At 44.1% G+C, this 21,783-nt stretch overlaps 1 protein-coding gene across 1 annotated transcript in view; it reads left to right on the plus strand.

Annotated features, from left to right (window-relative positions):
* LOC124549402 (phospholipase B1, membrane-associated-like) overlaps nucleotides 1–21,783 on the plus strand; it is a 147,717-nt gene that overhangs the window by 36,802 nt on the left and 89,132 nt on the right. Inside the window, exon 2 of the mRNA XM_047125242.1 lies at nucleotides 8,295–8,502. Coding sequence (XP_046981198.1) covers nucleotides 8,299–8,502 — 204 coding nt within the window. The 5' untranslated portion in view covers nucleotides 8,295–8,298. The remainder of the gene's footprint in view (nucleotides 1–8,294; nucleotides 8,503–21,783) is intronic.

A 21,783-nucleotide genomic window follows, 5' to 3' on the forward strand; every position in this document is an offset into this window, starting at 1 on the left:
GCAAAATACTAACACTAATTCTTTACAGACGAATGGAAAAACTAGTAGAAGCGAAATCGAAAATACAATGAAAATCTGATGAAGCTTTGCACAGATGCGTTTCGTACTGTGTCTAGTACACCCGTCGATCACATCATGTCGCTCTTTTCTGAGCTCACAGTGAGACCGTAAAGATGGCTAGAAATTATCGTCTCCTGCCAAGTATTAGGGCCTGGCGAAAAATTCCGCCTGAAGCTATGCAATCCACATAACTGTCACGTGGTTCGTTCTACATGACAATTCTTGGCCGCACTCTACAGGGGCAATGAAGATGCTCCTGCAGCGTTTTCGATGGGAAGTGTTTGAGCACCCACAATACAGCCCGTGACTGGCTACCCCGGAGGTTCACGTCTGCTCAAATGAACCGCTGGCTATGAAGACAATATTTTGACATAGACAACAACCTGCAGTCCAGTGTAGAAAATTGTCGAAAGGCACTGGCGGCTGTCAAATGAAAACGTGATACAACGACAGATGTCTAAGTCCGAGCGGCGACTGCGTAGAGAAGTAGCTGGAGGGTGTAGCTAACCGTTGCAAATAAAACAGTTTTGTTTTCACTGTGGTTTCCATTTCGCGACCTATCGTTCCTTACTTTCCGAATAGCCCTCGTACATACTTTTCACCAACTCTATTAATAAACCACCCACTCACAATTTTTTTCCTAGTACTATCCGTAGTAATCACCTTGGCACAGAATCATAGGCCTTTTCTAAATCAACAACCATCAAACGCAGATCTTGAGTTTTTGCGATCATTTACTGATACAGCTGGCGTAGACAAAAGATGTTATGTCCACAGCTTTTCGCAGTGGAAGAACCAGACTGTCCCAGCGATACAACAATCTGTGCGTTCTTTTCCAATCTGTTCTTTACTGTACTACTGAATAACCTGCTCACGGTGGATATTGCACTTACAACGAAGCGAAAAATGTCATGGGATACCTTTTTAATACGTGTCGGACCTCCTTTTTCCCAGAGCAGCGCAGCAACTCCATGGCATGGACTCAACAAGTCGTTGGAAGTCCCCAGCTGAAACTGAGCCATTCTACCTCTATAGCCATCCATAAATTCGAAAGAGTTTCCGGTGTAGGATTTTGTGCACACACTGTCTCTCGATTATCTCCCGTAAATGTTCGATCAGCGTAGCCAAGCCATTCATTCTAGCTGTCCAGAATATCCTTCAAATCAATCACAAACAACTGTGGCTTGGTGACATGGTGCGTTATCATCCATAAAAATTCGATCGTTGTTTTGGAACATGACATCCATGAATGGCTGCAAATGGTCTGCAAGCAGCCGAACATTCAGAGCACGCAGTCCACGAATGTAAACGCAGCCCTCAACATTATGGAGCGACCACCAGTTTGCGCAGTGCCTTATTGACAACTTGGGTCCTTGGCTTCGTCGGGTCTGTGCCACACTCGAAACCTACAATCTGCTCTTACCAACTGAAATCGGGACTCATCTGAGCAGGCCACAGTTTTCCAGTCGTCTAGGGTCCAACCGATATCGTCACAAGCTCAGAACAGGCACTGTAGACGATTAGCAAGGGCACTCGCATCGATCGTCTGTGCGATAGCCTGTTAACGCTAAATTTCGACGCACTGTCTTAACGCATACGTTGGTCGTACGTCCCACATTGATTTCTGCGGTTATTTCACGCAGTGTTACTTGTCTGTTAACACTGGCAACTCTACGCAAATGCTGCTGCTCTCAGTCGTTAAGTGAAGGCCGTCGGCCACTGCTTTGTCCGTGGTGAGAGCTAATGCCTCAGATTTGATATTCTCGGCACACTCTTGACACTGTGGATCTCGCAATATTGAATTTCATAGCGAATTCCGAAATAGAGTATTTCATGTGTGTAGCTCTAGTTACCATTCTGGGTTCAGAGTCTGTTAAGGGGACCACACCGTGGTTCAGGTCGAAAAAAATCGATTTTAGTTCATCATATTTCGATAGATTAAGGTTTTACTTAAGTACTCTTAAAAGGATTTTGCGGAAAATTTTTTTTTCGAGCATTTAAAGAGCATTTTCCTACCACGTGTGTTTATGTGCCACGCCCACTTTTCTGCAACCCACTCTTCTGCATATATTTTAGATCTTTATATCCACTACATTGCACGTTAGGGATTTTTTTTTAGTCCCGAGTGTATTGGCTATTCGTGGAATGCAACGGTCGATATTCTTTTGTTTCTGATGTTTGTAAATAACACGGTTTGAAGAAAATGGTTCAAATGGCTCTGAGCACTATGGGACTTAACTTCTTAGGTCATCAGTCACTTAGAACTTAGAACTACTTAAACATAACTAACCTAAGGACATCACACTCATCCATGCCCGAGGCAGGATTCGAACCTGCGACCGGAGCGGTCGCGCGGTTCCAGACTGTAGCGCCTAGACCCGCTTGGCCACAACGGCCGGCAACACGGTTTCAAACACGCGGTTCTACATCTACATGGATACTCTGCAAATCACACTTAAGTACCTGGCAGAGGGGAGTTTTGTTCAAGTGTGATTGCGAGTAGTTGTTATAGAAAACTTGCAGGTATACTATGGGTAGGCAATTAGGAGAAATAAAGAAAATATGAAGGCAATGAAAAGATATGTTGGGGCCATATTCTTCCATACGTCCTCTAATGATGATATGCAATGTCATGGATTGTGTCCATCAGGAGAAAATTCGTGGTGCAAATACAACAGGGCCCAGGCAACTGGAGAATCTTATTCTTACCAGCATTCTCTCCCTGCTGCTGTTATTACAGCAATTAAACCTATTATCAGCAACTTGGCTCATCCTGATCTTCTAAGGAAATGTCTGCATGGGCAGACACAGAACCCAAATGAATGTTTCAACAACATAATCTGGAACCGCCTTCCTAAAGCTGTATTTGTAGGCATGCATGCAATGAAACTAGTAGTTCATGATGCTGTTATTACATTCAGTTGTGGTAATATTGGAAATTGTTGGGTACTGAAAAAGCTGGGAATTAATCCTGGTGAAAATATTATCACTGGGCTGCAACATTGCGATAAAATGAGGATAGCCGATGCAGACAGGTCTGCATCTAATATGGCCAAGAAAGCAAGACAAACATCCAGGAAGGTGAAAAAGAAGCTGGAAGATCTGCTAGAGGCCAAAGGAGGTTCATCATAGGCAACAGGACAGTTTTAATTAAGTGTAAGTAACAAATTTCAAAAGTTTTTTCTTTAAAGTCAATTTCCCGCAAACTAAAGTTTTCAGCACATATGCCCCACTATATCAGAAACCATCATAGATAAATGAATGAAATTTTCAGAGACTATGCATAAAAGCCACCTCTGGTACTACATTCATTAATATTTCCACATTAGGAAGTTCACAAAAAATATTTTATACATCTACATCTACATCCATACTCCGCAAGCCACCTGACGGTGTGTGGCGGAGGGTACATTGAGTACCTCTATCGGTTCTCCCTTCTATTACAGTCTCGTATTGTTCGTGGAAAGAAGGATTGACGGTATGCTTCTGTGTGGGCTCTAATCTCTCTGATTTTATCCTCATGGTCTCGTCGCGATATATACGTAGGAGGGAGCAATATACTGCTTGACTCTTCGGTGAAGGTATGTTCTCGAAACTTCAACAAAAGCTCGTACCGAGCGACTGAGTGTCTCTCCTGCAGAGTCTTCCACTGGAGTTTATCTATCATCTCCGTAACGCTTTCGCGATTACTAAATGATCCTGCAACGAAGCGCGATGCTCTCAATTGTATCTTCTCTATCTCTTCTATCAACCCTATCTGGTACGGATCCCTTACTGCTGAGCAGTATTCAAGCAGTGGGCGAACAAGCGTACTGTAACCTACTTCCTTTGTTTTCGGATTGCATTTCCTTAGGATTCTTCCAATGAATCTCAGTCTGACATCTGCTTTACCAACGATCAACTTTATATGATCATTCCATTTTAAATCACTCCTAATGCGTACTCCCAGATAATTTATGGAATTAACTGCTTCCAGTTGCTGACCTGCTATATTCTAGCTAAATGATAAGGTATCTTTCTTTCTATGTATTCGCAGCACATTATACTTGTCTACATTGAGATTCAATTGCCATTCCCTGCACCATGCGTCAGTTCGCTGCAGATCCTCCTGCATTTCAGTACAATTTTGCAATATTACAACCTCTCGATATGCCACAGCATCATCCGCAAAATGCCTCAATGAACTTCCAATGTCATCCACAAGGTCGTTTATGTATATTGTGAATAGCAACGGTCCTATGACACTCCCCTGCGGCACACCTGAAATCACTCTTACTTCGGAAGACTTCTCTCCATTGAGAATGACATGCTGCGTTCTGTTATCTAGGAACTCTTCAATCCAATCACACAATTGGTCTGATAGTCCAAATGCTCTTACTTTGTTCATTAAACGACTGCGGGGAACTGTATCGAACGCCTTGCGGAAGTCAAGAAACACGGCATCTACCTGTGAACCCCTGTCTATGGCCCTCTGAGTCTCGTGGACGAATAGGGCGAGTTGGGTTTCACACGACCGTCTTTTTCGAAACCCATGCTGATTCCTACAGAGTAGATTTCTGGTTCTTTCTGCAGAAAAACTTAATACTTTTTGTTAATAAATTTGAAAATGTACTTCTTAAAAACTATAAAATGGATAAAGTAGATTTTAGTAGAGTTGACTCTATTAGCATCATGTAACTCAGAGTAAAAATATTAAGGTCCTGCATCAAATAGTTTTTTCAGAAATGGGTCAAATGCCTGCCTAAATTAACATGGGTTATATAGACAGGGTTTGCTCCCCTTAATTCCCGTCGTTGGGCCACAATGACCCGAGTACAAATGACAGCTGCGCCAATGTACTGCCCTTTTGTACTTTCTACAGGGTGTTACAAAAGGGTACGGCCAAACTTTCAGGAAACATTCCTCACACACAAAGAAAGAAAATATGTTATGTGGACATGTGTCCGGAAACGCTTACTTTCCATGTTAGAGCTCATTTTATTATTTCTCTTCAAATCACATTAATCATGGAATGGAAACACACGTACCAGCGTGACTTCAAACACTTTGTTACAGGAAATGTTCAAAATGTCCTCGGTTAGCGAGGATACATGCATCCACCCTCCGTCGCATGGAATCCCTGATGCGCTGATGCAGCCCTGGAGAATGGCGAATTGTATCACAGCCGTCCACAATACGAGCACGAAGAGTCTCTACATTTGGTACCGGGGTTGCGTAGACAAGAGCTTTCAAATGCCCCCATAAATGAAAGTCAAGAGGGTTGAGGTCAGGAGAGCGTGGAGGCCATGGAATTGGTCCGCCTCTACCAATCCGTCGGTCACCGAATCTGTTGTTGAGAAGCGTACGAACACTTCGACTGGAATGTGCAGGAGCTCCGTCGTGCATGAACCACATGTTGTGTCGTACTTGTAAAGGCACATGTTCTAGCAGCACAGGTAGAGTATCCCGTATGAAATCATGATAACGTGCTCTATTGAGCGTAGGTGGAAGAACGTGGGGCCAAATCAAGACATCACCAACAATGCCTGCCCAAACGTTCACAGAAAATCTGTGTTGATGACGTGATTGCACAATTGCGTGCGGATTCTCGTCAGCCCATTCATGTTGATTGTGCAAATTTACAATTTGATCACGTTGAAATGAAGCCTCATCCGTAAAGAGAACATTTGCACTGAAATGAGGATTGACACATTGTTGGATGAACCATTCGCAGAAGTGTACCCGTGGAGGCCAATCAGCTGCTGATAGTGCCTGCACACGCCGTACATGGTACGGAAATAACTAGTTCTCCCGTAGCACTCTCCATACAGTGACGTGGTCAACGTTACCTTGTACAGCAGCAACTTCTCTGACGCTGACTACACGAAGAGTTGCATCGTCCATTGCAGGTGTCCTCGTCGTTCTAGGTCTTCCCCAGTTGCGAGTCATAGGCTGGAATGTTCCGTGCTCCTTAAGACGCCGATCAATTGCTTCGAACGTCTTCCTGTCGGGACACCTTCGTTCTGCCCGCATCTCGTGGTCGTGCGGTAGCGTTCTCGCTTCCCACGCCCGGGTTCCCGGGTTCGATTCCCGGCGGGGTCAGGGATTTTCTCTGCCTCGTGATGGCTGGGTGTTGTGTGATGTCTTTGGTTTAGTTAGGTTTAAGTAGTTCTAAGTTCTAGGGGACTCATGACCATAGATGTTAAGTCCCATAGTGCTCAGAGCCATTTGAACCATTTTGAACACCTTCGTTCTGGAAATCTGTCTCGATACAAACGTACCGCGCCACGGCTATTGCCCCGTACTAATCCATACATCAAATGGGCATCTGCCAACTCCGCATTTGTAAACATTGCACTGACTGCAAAACCACGTTCGTGATGAACACTAACCTGTTGATGCTACGTACTGATGTGCTTGATGCTAGTACTGTAGAGCAATGAGTCGCATGTCAACACAAGCACCGAAGTCAACATTACCTTCCTTCAATTGGGCCAACTGGCGGTGAATCGAGGAAGTACAGTACATACTGATGAAACTAGAATGAGCTCTAACATGGAAATTAAGCGTTTCCGGACACATGTCCACATAACATCTTTTCTTTATTTGTGTGTGAGGAATGTTTCCTGAAAGTTTGGCCGTACCTTTTTGCAACACCCTGTATATGCGATACTACCATCATTTGTATGTATACGTATCACTATCATACGACCTGTCACGTCAGTGTAAGAGCTCGATCTTTTAATACCATAGAGAGATATACTCCCCCGCATGAGCGCATATACACTCCTGGAAATTGAAATAAGAACACCGTGAATTCATTGTCCCAGGAAGGGGAAACTTTATTGACACATTCCTGGGGTCAGATACATCACATGATCACACTGACAGAACCACAGGCACATAGACACAGGCAACAGAGCATGCACAATGTCGGCACTAGTACAGTGTATATCCACCTTTCGCAGCAATGCAGGCTGCTATTCTCCCATGGAGACGATCGTAGAGATGCTGGATGTAGTCCTGTGGAACGGCTTGCCATGCCATTTCCACCTGGCGCCTCAGTTGGACCAGCGTTCGTGCTGGACGTGCAGACCGCGTGAGACGACGCTTCATCCAGTCCCAAACATGCTCAATGGGGGACAGATCCGGAGATCTTGCTGGACAGGGTAGTTGACTTACACCTTCTAGAGCACGTTGGGTGGCACGGGATACATGCGGACGTGCATTGTCCTGTTGGAACAGCAAGTTCCCTTGCCGGTCTAGGAATGATAGAACGATGGGTTCGATGACGGTTTGGATGTACCGTGCACTATTCAGTGTCCCCTCGACGATCACCAGTGGTGTACGGCCAGTGTAGGAGATCGCTCCCCACACCATGATGCCGGGTGTTGGCCCTGTGTGCCTCGGTCGTATGCAGTCCTGATTGTGGCGCTCACCTGCACGGCGCCAAACACGCATACGACCATCATTGGCACCAAGGCAGAAGCGACTCTCATCGCTGAAGACGACACGTCTCCATTCGTCCCTCCATTCACGCCTGTCGCGACACCACTGGAGGCGGGCTGCACGATGTTGGGGCGTGAGCGGAAGACGGCCTAACGGTGTGCGGGACCGTAGCCCAGCTTCATGGAGACGGTTGTGAATGGTCCTCGCCGATACCCCAGGAGCAACAGTGTCCCTAATTTGCTGGGAAGTGGCGGTGCAGTCCCCTACGGCACTGCGTAGGATCCTACGGTCTTGGCGTGCATCCGTGCGTCGCTGCGGTCTGGTCCCAGGTCGACGGGCACGTGCACCTTCCGCCGACCACTGGCGACAACATCGATGTACTGTGGAGACCTCACGCCCCACGTGTTGAGCAATTCGGCGGTACGTCCACCCGGCCTCCCGCATGCCCACTATACGCCCTCGCTCAAAGTCCGTCAACTGCACATACGGTTCACGTCCACGCTGTCGCGGCATGCTACCAGTGTTAAAGACTGCGATGGAGCTCCGTATGTCACGGCAAAGTGGCTGACACTGACGGCGGCGGTGCACAAATGCTGCGCAGCTAGCGCCATTCGACGGCCAACACCGCGGTTCCTGGTGTGTCCGCTGTGCCGTGCGTGTGATCATTGCTTGTACAGCCCTCTCGCAGTGTCCGGAGCAAGTATGGTGGGTCTGACACACCGGTGTCAATGTGTTCTTTTTTCCATTTCCAGGAGTGTAATCCACTTGATGGCAGGAGGTAGGTGACAGTGGCGTTGCGGTTACAGGAGGATGCGTGTGGCGGAGGGTGCGGCGCTGGTGCTGTGCTGCTGGGCCGTGGCTGCGCACGCGCAGAGCCGGCGGCAGCGGCTGCTGCGGCTGCCGTCTTCCCCCAGAGCGCTGCTCGGCTACTACGAGGCGCTGCGGGAGGCGGTCGCCAAGGCGGTGGCACCACGCAACCGGCTCGCCGGACTGCGCGACGCGCAGAAGCTCAACGTGAGTAGCCATGCGGTATCTGTTCGTGCCAGCACTTCACGCCAACCAAAGGACGATGCTTTGTGGTTCTTAAAAAGAGCAGGTCAAGGCTGTGATGGCGTCGCTTACACAGCTGGAAGCTGCAGTGGATGGGCATCACTGTTGTGGGGCGGCCGTGGGGATCCAGCGGACGTCCAGCACGTCCGAGCCCTCCGATCGGTCCTCACCGGTGACCAGCCTAGTTACTGCTCGCACTGAGGTTGACACCTCACCCGTGGTAGAGTGGGAGGTCGCCTCAGGGCGTGACAGGCAGTGAAAGGCTACCCAGGGGGCTGCACGTAAGGCTTCTCGGGTTATCTGACAATGAGGTTCCAGGTGCTGTCTGTAGCCGACACTGTCGCTCAGCCAGTTCTGTTTCAGAGGAAATCTCTCAGCCTGCAAGATACAGGAAGTCAAAAAGCGTCGGATTTTTGGTAGATGGGAGCTCCAATGTTAAGCGCCTTAAGGAGCCCCATAGGGACATGGCTGCCAAGAAGGTGAAGAAAGTCGTCTTCGGTTCATTGGTAGAGTTTTGGGAAGATGTGGTTAATCTGTAAAGGAGACCGCTTATAAAACACTAATACGACCTATTCTTGAGTACTGCTCGAGCGTTTGTGATCCGTATCAGGTCGGATTGAGGGAGGACATAGAAGCAATTGAGAGGCGGGCTGCTAGATTTATTACTGGTAGGTTTGATCATCACGCGAGTGTTACGGAAATGCTTCAGGAACTCGGGTGGGAGTCTCAGGAGGAAACGAGGCGTTCTTTTCGTGAATCGCTACTGAGGAAATTTAAAGAACCAACATTTGAGGCTGACTGCAGTACAATTTTACTGCCGCTAACTTATATTTCGCGGAAAGGCCACAAAGATAACATAACAGAGATTAGGGCTCGTACAGAGGCATATATAGGTAGTCATTTTTCCCTCGTTCTGTTTGGGAGTGGAACAGGAAGAGAAGATGCTAGTTGTGGTACGAGGTACCCTCCGCCACTCGCCCTATGGTGGATTGCGGAGTATGTATGTAGATGTCGATGCAGTAAGCCAATGTGCATTCCACGTGCATAACGGGTGGAGTCATTCCAGACAAGAAACGGGTCCTTCCGAATGCCACGAAGAGCACAGGGTGCAGCCAACTGCAGATGGTGGCTCACGTCGTTATCAGTGATGTGTGTCACTTTGGATTGGAAGAGATTCTCTCTGGATTGAGCTGTTGAGAGAGGTGGCAAAGGCTGCCAATCTTGCTTGCGAGATGAAACCAGCCCTCACCATTTGCAGCATAGCCGACAGGACCAATTGCGGACCTCTGGTACAGAGCAGAGTGGATGGGCTGAATCAGAGGCTCAGACGGTTCTGCGACTAGGTAGGCTGTAGATTCATCGACTTGCGCCATAGGGTGGTTGGGTTTAAGGTTCTGTTGAATAGGTCAGGAGTCCGCTATACGCAGGAGGCGGCTATTCAGGTAGAAGGGGCTGTGTGGCGTAGACTGTCGTTGTTTTGGATAGAGGGTCTAGGGAAAACAAAAAAGGGCTTCAGTCACAAAGGGTAAAGGCCGAACGCAGGAAGAACGTAGATACAGGAACCATCGATATAACAGTTGTAAATTGTCGTAGCTGTGTTGGGAAAGCACCAGGGCTTCAAGCGATAATAGAAAGCATTGATCCTCAAATCGTTATAGGCATTGAAAGCCGGCTAAAGCCGGATAGAAGCTCAGCCGAAATTTTTGCGAAAGGATAGGCTAAACACAGTCGGCGGTGGCGTTTTTGTTGCTACGAGTATACAAAGACAATGCAGAAGGTGACATATACAAAGATTTACCAAAGTTTTTATTTGCAAGTTCACCAATATGATAGGTACGGTAGGCAATAATGTCTACAAAACTTTCAAGGCCAGGCACGTTAGGAACTCCAGTACCACCTCGTACAATGGCTACAGTAAGCCATCCATTACCATGTGTAAAAGAATCATTAATGTCAATGCTAAAATTAAGTCTGCATCCACAGAAGACACATGGTCCATCGACAAGTGCAGTAGCTGCAGTGTTCTTCACTGTATTCTCCTTCTTGTCTGCAGCAGAGGTCATTCTTGGCAACCGGAATAAAATAATAATTGGATCCTTTTACCGTCCTCTCAGTTCAGATGATACTGTCGCTGAAAGGTTCAAAGAAAATTTGAATTTAATTTCAAAACTGTACCCTGCTTATAGAATTATAGAATTATAGTTGGTGATGACTTGAGTTTACCCTCGATATGTTGGCGAAAATACATGTTTAATTCTGGAGGTATGCATAAAACATCATCCGAAATTATGCTAAACGCATTCTCTGAAAATAATTTCGAGCAGTTAGTTCATAAGGCCACACGCATAGTAAACAGTTGTGGAAAAACTCTTGATCTCTTGTTATTTATTTATTGATTTATCACTGCAGTAATGCATCATGTGATGCAACAAATGTGATATTGTGAAACCACTAATCATCAGAAAATAGGGTATGCGGTAAGCAGACTGTACTATAGTTGACATCGTGTGAGGTGCATCTACAGAAAACTACTTTCGCGTCAAAATCTTGACAGTGGAGCTTCTCGAGCTTGTAGGTGGTGTGATTTATCTATATACCAGCGGTAAATCCTGTATTAGATGGCAGTGTGATGGCGTGCGAGCTATGTCAAGCAGTGGCCAACACAGCCGTACGTCACTGGATGAGTAACAGACCATGTCATTGCCAGTGGCCATTTTCATGGATATGTCTCTCCACACTTCTAAACGTAATGATTGTTGGTTATTGTTTTTCAAAATAGCATTCATGATCCACTGATTGAGGATGTAGAACATTTTCTTCTGCATTGCATTAGCAATAACTACTTACGTCATTGTCACTGGAATTCACTGAGAGGCAGTGAATATGCTTGTATTGTGACATGAGTCCAATAGTGGGAAAAGGAAAGAAGATTGAGGTACAATTTCCAGTAGACAACGAGGTGATAACAGACGGAGTTTACGCAGCTACTTGTAATGGGTACTCCTCTGAAGTCGAAGTTTTATATGAGTATGCGCCACTGTCTTAACTGCATGCAGCACAAATGAGTGGTCTGGTCACTAAAGAATGGGCACCTGCGAAAGTCTGCTTTCCCGATGCAATGCAAAAATATTACTGAAAGCGGATGACATTATTACCTAAATTATTTAAGCGGTAGCCCGGTGCTCGATGCACTATGTATCGGCTTCCAGAGGTACAAAAACTAGATTTTCAGTATTTCATAAAATGAGGTGACGAAAGTCATGGGATACATCCTTATATCGTGTCGGACCTCCTTTTTTCCAGCGTAGTGCAGTAGCTCGATTTGGCATGCACTGAACAAGTCGTTGGAAGTCCCCTGCAGAAATACTGAGCCGTGCTGCGTCTACAGCCTTTCATAATTGAGAAAGTGTTACAGCGCAGGAACTGAACTCTCGATTATGTACCATAGCTGTTCGTTGGAGTTCATCTCGGGTGACTTGGGTGACCAAACCATTCCCTCGAATCGTCCAGAATGTTCTTCAAACCAATCGCGAACAACTGTGGCCCACTGACATGGCGCATTGTCATCTGTAAAAATTCCATCGTTGTTTGCGGGCAAGTACCATACCACACCCCTTTCAGTCAATGATCGGTTCAGTTGGACCAGAGGACACAGTCCATTCCACATAAACACAGCCCACACCATTATGGAGGCATCATCAGCTTGCACAGTGCCTTTTTCACAACTTGCGTCCATGTCTTCGAGAGTCTGTGTCACACTCGAACTCTACCATAAGCTCTTACCAGCTAAAATCGGGACTCATCTAACCAGACGACGGTTTTACACTCGTGTAGGGTCCAACTGATATGGGCACGTGCTCAGGAGAGGCGCTGCAGGCGATGCCGTGCTGTTGGCAAAGGCACTCTCGTCGATCGCCTGCTGCCACAGCCCATTAACGCCAAATTTCGCCGCAGTGTCCTAATGGATACGTTCGTCATACGTCCCACATTGATTTCTGCGGTTCACGTAGTGTTGCTTATCTATTAACGCTGGCAACTCGACTTCAACACCGCAGCTCTCGTTAGCTAAGTGAGGGCCGTCGGCCTCTGTGTTGTCCGTGTCGTGACGTAATGCCTGAAATTTGGTATTCACGGCACACTCTTGACACTGTGGATCTCGAAATACTCAATTCCAAAAACGATTTAATAAATGGAATGTTCCATGCGTCTAACTGCACTACCATTCCGCGTTCACACTTTATTAATTCCCGTCGTGCTGTCATAATCACGTGGGAAGCCTTTTCACGTGAATCACCAGAGTACAAATTACAACTCTGCCCATGCACGCCCTTTCATACCTCCTGTAGGCGATACTTTCGCCTTCTGTATATGTGCATATCGCTGTCCCATGACTTTTGTCAGTGTATAGTGAATGGCCGGAATTAAAATTTTAAAATGTTGTCATAATGTACTCATTAAGAAGGGTGATCGTACCTCAAAGCTTAACGCAATACGTCGAGTATTACAGTCAGAACTCGTGTACACGCCGGCCGGAGTGGCCGAGCGGTTAAAGGCGCTACAGTCTGGAACCGCACGACCGCTACGGTCGCAGGTTCAAATCCTGCCTCGGGCATGGATGTGTGTGATGTCCTTAGGTTAGTTAGGTTTAAGTAGTTCTAAGTTCTAGGGGACTTATGACCACAGCAGTTGAGTCCCATAGTGCTCAGAGCCATTTGAACCATTTTGAACTCGTGTACACGTTTTGAGGCAGCAAAACTCACGATGCTTAAATTACCCAGGCTATATTCACCCAGTACTTGAGGATGAAAGCACTTAGCGACTTCCATCAAACTTTACACACAATGTCAAACCTTTACGAAACTTTTCCTCGCTGACCGCCCATCCCCCCACCCCCTACCAAACCCTTCCCCAAATGATGAAAGGAAAAAAAATTATTGCCTCCTGCATTTTAGCTGTTCCTACAGTAAATCTTCGGCATCAAGCATCAGGTTATCATTTACTGCTAACTCTGTTTGCGGCACTCCTTGCAGACAGTCTTCACATGTACCACATGTACCACCGAACGTACGTGCAAATTACGTCATTGTACGACATGTAGTTCAAGAGATAGGGCGTCATAAACATTGAAACGCGTGATAAACTAGCTTTTCTTAAATGGAGCGCCAGTTACCAAGCCTATATTCATCGAAAGGTGATCATGAGAACACTTAGCGACTTATAACAAACTTTAAACAAAATTTCAAACATTTTCTAATCTTTTTCTCGCTTACATGCTTAATGTGAAATATTTAACACATTAATTCATTTGTGAAGTAACCAGAAACTTGAAGCTGTTTTATGCATGTTGTTGTTGTTGTGGTCTTCAGTCCTGAGACTGGTTTGATGCAGCTCTCCATGCTACTGTATCCTGTGCAAGCTGCTTCATCTCCCAGTACTTACGGCAACCTACATCCTTCTGAATCTGCTTAGTGTATTCATCTCTTGGTCTCCCTCTACGATTTTTACCCTCCACGCTGCCCTCCAATGCTAAATTAGTGAACCCTTGATGCCTCAGAACATATCCTACCAACCGATCCCTTCTTCTAGTCAAGTTGTGCCACAAACTTCTCTTCTCCCCAATTCTCTTCAATACCTCCTCATTAGTTATGTGATCTACCCATCTAATCTTCAGCATTCTTCTGTAGCACCACATTTCGAAAGCTTCTATTCTCTTCTTGTCCAGACTATTACTTGTCCATGTTTCACTTCCATACATGGCTACGCCACATACAAATACTTTCAGAAACGACTTCCTGACACGTAAATCTATACTCGATGTTAACAAATTTCTCTTCTTCAGAAACGCTTTCCTTGCCATTGCCACTATACATTTTACCTCATCTCTACTTCGACCATCATCAGTTATTTTGCTTCCCAAATAGCAAAACTCATTTACTACTTTAAGTGTCTGATTTCCTAATCTAATTCCCTCAGCATCACCCGAGTTAACTCGACTACATTCCATTATCCTCGTTTTGCTTTTGTTGATGTTCATCTTATATCCTCCTTTCGAGACACTGTCCATTCCGTTCAACTGCTCTTCCAAATCCTTTGCTGTCTCTGACAGAATTACAATGTCGTCAGCGAACCTTAAGGTTTTTATTTCTTCTCCATGGATTTTAATACCTACTCCGAGTTTTTCTTTTGTTTCCTTTAGTGCTTGCTCAATAGACAGATTGAATAACATTGGGGAGAGGCTACAACCCTATTTCACTCCCTTCCTAACCACTGCTTTCCTTTCGACTTTTATAACTGCCATCTGGTTTCTGTACAAATTGTAAAAAGCCTTTCGCTCCCTGTATTTTCCCCCTGCCACCTTCAGAATTTGAAGGAGAGTATTCCAGTCGAAAATCACGGCTAGTGGTTTTTCTGGTGTGTGTTAAGGAGTGTACTCTTTCAGTTGTCTGTATAATTGTCCATTGTTCCTGTTTGGTTTATAATCAAATGACGTAGAGTCTTATGCAAATATGTTTTGACAACACTGTTTTGACAGCCGCCCGCAATATGCTGAATGAATTTGAGTGAACTCAGCCAGTGCAGCGTCAAAGTGCAGATACGTGTGAGTATGGTGAGGTAAAAGTTACGCGATCATGCAGATGTTACTTACGTGTAGGGTCGTGCTGACAGCAATGGACGCAAGGCGCCATAGATGTATCGAAAATCTTTTCCAGGCCGACAGCAGCCAAACAATCGCGATTTCAGTGATTTCAGGCAACTTGCGATGGAAGGCTTGTGTAACACGATAAATAGTGGCTCCAAGTAGTCCAAAAGTCGGCTGTGCCACTGTCGTTGAGAAGCGAATTCAGTAGTTTGTTGCCATCCATCTAGGACTGGGGTTTAACAATGCATCATCGACGAGTTCATTCAAGACGAGCACAAATGATTGGGGGAGAAAATCCTACTGCATTCTTTTCAAAGGAACCATCCTGGGTTTTCCCTTAAGTGTTAAGGATGACGACGGAAAACTTAGTCCAGTGTCTTACAGAACGCCACCTCGCTCGCTACAGTCTGGAACCGCGCGACCGCTACGGTAGCAGGTTCGAATCCTGCCTCGGGCATGGATGTGTGTGATGTCCTTAGGTTAGTTAGATTTAAGTTGTTCTAAGTTCTAGGGGACTGATGGCCTCAGAAGTTGAGTCCCATAGTGCTCAGAGCCATTTGAACCATTTGAACCACCTCGCCCCGTAGCGGTACAAGACATCAGTCAGCCAAAGTACCGCATGGACGATATTAAAAGAGTAACCTGGGTATCCATATCATGTTCTATTTGTACAGGCTTTCGTGCGTAGCCGCAACCCACAACACGTAAATCACTACCTGTGGGGGCGCCAGCTGCTGATTCGTTGTTTGTTTCGTCCAGGCACATTACAAATGATTCAGCCGACGAATGTGGGCAGACAAGAATCAGTCACTCAAGCTAGATTTCTGCCAATGGTTATGATTGATTTGCAGGGCGGTCCTGCTGATAATGTAGATACATCTTTTACAAAGTCGTCTTACAGGTAGTGTATACATGAATCCTATTCCGGATGCTGTACCTCACGTTATTTACAGACAGGAGAGAAGCCGGTAAATCATTCGCCATACTACTTCGGAACACATGACAGAGTTCTAATAAACAATTCGCAAATAGCCTAGGATTTTTGAGTGACTGCAATAGGTCACCGTACGACGTGTTGAAACGTATTTTCGTGATGCTGGAAAATATATGAATTTTACTACGATTCACTTCTGTAAATGAGGAATTATGCAGCCCAATGTTCACAGTTTTGCACGTACATTAGAGAATTATTGTTGCAGTATGTTTGTGTGTAGCTAAATACCCTTTATAGATTTCGACGACTGCTGCCTTACACGAAAACAAGAAAAAAAGTCTAGTAAACATGCTCTCTAAAATGCATACCTCATAAGATGTGAGCACTTGTTCATCTTAGGTACGTACTGCGAAATACATCTCTTCTGCTACGAGCTCTTTGTTTTTCACATTTTGGGGGAAGATAATACGGACCAAAACAATAAAAAACACGTCCAGCAAACATGGGCTCTAAAAGGCATACGTTAAGAGGTATGAGCACTTGTTCCATAGAAGAGATGTGTTTTACAGCAGGGAAGATGAGAGAGAACTAATGTCTCTTAGAGTATGGACTTTAGAGCACGTGTTTACCGGATAGTTTTTTATGTTTTGATCCACATTCCCTCCTCCAGAAATATGGAAAGCAAAGAACTTGTAGTAGATGTGTTTGACAGCATCGAAGATGAAAAATTGTTCATAGCTCTTAAGACATGCGTTTTACAGTCCTTGTGAGAGTTTATGTTGTTTTGATTTAAGTAACGTATCCTCAAAGTCTGTAAAGAGAGTTGAGTTACACTCAGTTATACATACATGTAAACCTATGACAACCTATAAAGTGATTTCAGACATAGAACGGATTTGTCGTCTAGGGAAAGGACGCTCTTCATGGTTAAGTGTAGACAGTATAGGTCGAATATGTGTGCAACTTCACTACGGAACCATACGCAATATTTTCGGTAACGATGGCAAGGGAGATGCTCAAAACTGTTATTGAGCATGCTGTACAAGTTACGACCGGTATATAAAGTGAAACCCAGTGAATCACTTTTTTTAGTGTTTTATGACCATTTCTACATAGGATGAGTGTTCAGTGGACTCAATCGTGACTGATGAATAGCTAATTTGTCCGGAGATGTCAATAGAAATAAATTTGCACATGGGGCTTTGAGAAGTACTACTTTTCTTTGTTTTTATACTGGCCTGCATTTATTCGCCAAGATTACCGGAGGTGAGTAAATGAATATATCGCAATAATAGTGAGTACATGAATATATCGGAATAATACCTAATGACGTAACTCATGGAATTGGATGAGGTACAGTTGAAACCTCAAAATTTATGCTTAAACTTCTAGTTATTTAACAACACTAACACTCTTATTACATAATTTTGCAGCATAATACTCCGAACGTAGAAATAAGGTTCTAATTGTGATTCCGAGTAATCTTTAAGCTTTGTAGCCTGGATACTGGGAAATGAACACAATATGGCTGTGTGAATATTAAACGTGCCTGTACGATACTATAAAGGCACAGACTGTGAAGGTACAGACTACTCCGAATGTAATAAGGCTCAAAATAATAAGAAGTTTGACCTAGCATCTGTGACTGATAACTTTTCAACAATAAAGGCTTTGATACTGACTGACTTACAGAACAACCACATGCAGCTATCGATACCAATCTGACTCTGTACAGAACAATCTGAACAATATTTTATCGTGCTCTTGATGAATGCAGTTCCATCCGCAATCTTCCCTCGGAAAGTGGTTGAGATCGACCTGCTTCACTGATCGCATAAAGTCCTGTCAGGGGTAGAAACCCTGACATTTATCTCCAATCCCCGTGCCTTAGGATCTTTTTAGGCCCACTGTTCCCTACGCTGTTGCACGACTGCGAACGGTGCATCGTCCTCTGTAGCCACGCTGGGTAGTTCGCTTTGATACACCAACAAATCCGGAAAATGTGGTGATGGACGCTTCCAAACTATAGCTCTTTCCTGCGATTCTGTTGTCCGTCTTAGTGCCTTAGACCAGACTGACACATACAGACTAGGTCAGCTATGAAGGACCAGATGGCAAGAGACGAACTCTACACCATCTACAACACTTGGGCGCGACCACTGAGCTCTTTCCTAGTGTGACCAATACCTGGTGAACTGACAAGGGGGATATGCCTCTATGAAGTCACCAAATAATTTATTGCTATTCACCAAATAATTTATAGCTATCCAACTGTGACGTTTTTAGTGTATAATAAATAATGTAACAGACGCTAATTTCAGGATTATAGGAGCTAATTGACTTTACAGCGCTTGCTGCCTACCGAAGAGAGCTTCACGACTTCTTGCTTTTCTGAAGCTAGCAAGCTGATGGCGTTTCTTGGATGCAAGAACTACTGTAAAACTACTCTACGTAGCGTAGACTATGGTAGTTTTCCTAGTAACTTCCGTCAGCTAAGATAATAACCGTTTTACAGTACTTTAGGCGTGCTGCATACATATTAGTCGTTATCTCATTCCGATCCCTTTGTTTGCATATCCGATCAGAATTGTATTACATTCCCCTAGAAGCCAGAAGCGCTGAACCGCCTAGAAATTGAGAGAGGATACATAAAAAGGTACATAATCTACCAAACATTTTTGTTCTGCATGGATACTCTCTTTCAAATTCTAAAGGTGGCAGGGGTAAAATACAGGGAGCGAAAGGCTATTTACAATTTCTACAGAAACCAGATGGCAGTTATAAGAGTCGAGGGGCATGAAAGGGAAGCAGTGGTTGGGAAGGGAGTGAGACAGGTTTGTAGCCTGTCCCCGATGTTATTCAATCTGTATATTAAGCAAGCAGTAAAGGACACAAAAGAAAAATTCGGAGTAGGTATTCAGATCCAGGGAGAAGAAATAAAAACTTTGAGGTTCGCCGATGACATTGTAATTCTGTCAGAGACAGCAAAGGACTTGGAAGAGCAATTAAACGGAATGGACAATATCTTGAAAGGAGGATATAAGATGAGCATCAACAAAAGCAAAACGAGGATAATGATATAGTCTAATTAAGTCGGGTGACGCTGAGGGAATTAGATTAGGAAATCAGACACTTTAAGTAGTAAAGGAGTTTTGCTATTTGGGGAGCAAAATAACTGATGATGGTCGAAGTAGAGAGGATATAAAATGTAGACTGGCAATGGCAAGGAAAGCGTTTCTGAAGAAGAGAAATTTGTTAACATCGAGTATAGATTTAAGTGTCAGGAAGTCGTTTCTGAAAGTATTTGTATGGAGTGTAGCCATGTATGGAAGTGAAACATGGACGATAAATAGTTTGGACAAGAAGAGAATAGAAGCTTTCGAAATGTGGTGCTACAGAAGAATGCTGAAGATTAGATGGGTAGATCACATAACTAATGAGGAGGTACTGAATAGAATTGGGGAGAAGAGGAGTTTGTGGCACAACTTGACAAGAAGAAGGGACCGGTTGGTAGGACATGTTCTGAGGCATCAAGGGATCACAAATTTAGCATTGTAGGGCAGCGTGGAGGGTAAAAATCGTAGAGGGAGACCAAGAGATGAATACACTAAGCAGATTCACAAGGATGTATGTCGCAGTAAGTACTGGGAGATGAAGCAGCTTGTACAGGATAGAGTAGCATGGGGGAGCTGCATCAAACAAGTCTCAGTACTGAAGACAACAACAACAACAACAACATGGATACCCCCCACGTCTGTTACTTAAAAATATAGTAAAATTGAAATTATCGATGTAGAATTCAGGGTTTATCGGAAAATGCTAGTTTGTAGAGTGGAATAGAGAGACATGTAGTAAAAATAAAAATACAGGTTTGTCGTATAGTTCTAGAAAACTCAATTACCTCAAAAATGCAAAATAAAAAATATGCAAAAAAAAACACATCGAACTTCGCTTCAATACTTGGTTGAGCTTATACTAAACATATTTCTATTATTGATAAACAATTTCTCGACTTATCAATAATAAAAGGAAACTCCTTCCTTGAATGATGATGAAGAACGTTCTATTGCATACAAAATAATATCGATAATTCTATATTTTTATGTTTGTGTATGTAAACTGCGCTTGCATCAGAAGTACTAGCTTTGGTACATAAAAGCGCGATCAGCTATTTTTATTACATATTAAAATGCAATTTATGTTTTCTAAGGAAATAAAATAAACGGTGAACTAACACTGATTGCTGTGTGGCTCTAATTACGTCCAACACAAACGAACAAACGAAAACAAAGGGAAGTCGTCGGCTCCCTGATTTTCTCTTACACAGTTACGTTTCTTTTCCTACCGGTACTACCAATACCTACGGTAATCGTACCATTTACAACGTCAATTATGTACTGCAGCAAAACTACTAAACCGAAGTTTTGGTAGAGCGCAACTCTAACAGGAACTATTGTAGAAGTAGAGAAGTCCTCCATCAACAGTTTACCCAGCGTTACAGAGCAAAGTTTGTGCTGATTTGTTACTACGAACGCCAATGTCTCGAGGAGAGCGCAGCAATTGCTCTTACTCACTGTCAAGGCTTCACAAGTGCTTATATCTGCATAAAGGGAGACTTAACAAGCAGCCGGACGCTCAAGTGGCGATGACGACGTTCCCGGAATATATATTTTGGCTGCTGCACTCTGAATATGATATAAGATACGTAATAAGAAGACCATAAACTGTGGCCTTGGGTGAGGTAGCCTTCACCTTACGGATGATTATCTTAAAGTTACGAATCATCGCTTGGACAAGCTAAACAGTTTTACCGGGAGTACCCAACTACATCCATGTACGTGCAGTGATTTGCTGGGACTAACTTTCAGTATTATCGGCACTTTTGTCAATCTTGTCAATTTTTAGATGGTCGGGTTGCTAGGCTGGTAAGTGGTAAGCAGTTGGATGAAAAAATTGATACAGTATCAGTTACTTCATTTAACAACAAGATCAAATTTTTAAAAAAATCACGAAGTTTTAGCTCTCTTGATGATCCAGACGCACACTTTAGAAAAGCAATTTACACCCTGTTAACTTTTCCGCTCTGGCAAACACTCAGAATAAAGAGGGCACAAGCAATAAAATATGATAAATAATTGTAACTATTAGCCGCTTTAAACAGCAATAGAATAAAGAAACACAGTAAGTAAATAAGCGCCTTGACGGCGACCGAGGCGTTTAAATACAATTTTAAAACAACTGCATTTAGGAGCTCATCTTAGTCGGCAGCCGAGATAAACAAAATTTTAAAAAATTCGCATTTGCCAACTACCTGTGACTGCTAGGCTAAAACAAGAAACATCAAAATCTAACTATTCGCCTCAAGCAGTTCTTGAACAGAAAGCTTTAGGAAACAAGGCCACTAGGCTATTTTTCAAGGCTTTAAATTTCTTACAATGGCAATGCCCAAAACGGACGACCAAAAGTCGTTACTCTTTTAAATACAACTTAGACAGACACACAGAATTAAATTTGGACTTAAATATATAAAGAAAATCAAATATTAATATCCAGATATTAAAATAAAGAAAGTAAAAATTACACCAAAGAGCAGTCATTAAACAGCCATCAGTGTGAGGAGCCACAAAAGCATAAATACCAGGTAAGGCCGAAGTTGCATGGAACTGGTGAA

This window comes from Schistocerca americana, chromosome 1 (genome assembly GCF_021461395.2).
Source record: "Schistocerca americana isolate TAMUIC-IGC-003095 chromosome 1, iqSchAmer2.1, whole genome shotgun sequence".
Classification (NCBI taxonomy): Eukaryota; Metazoa; Arthropoda; class Insecta; order Orthoptera; family Acrididae; genus Schistocerca; species Schistocerca americana.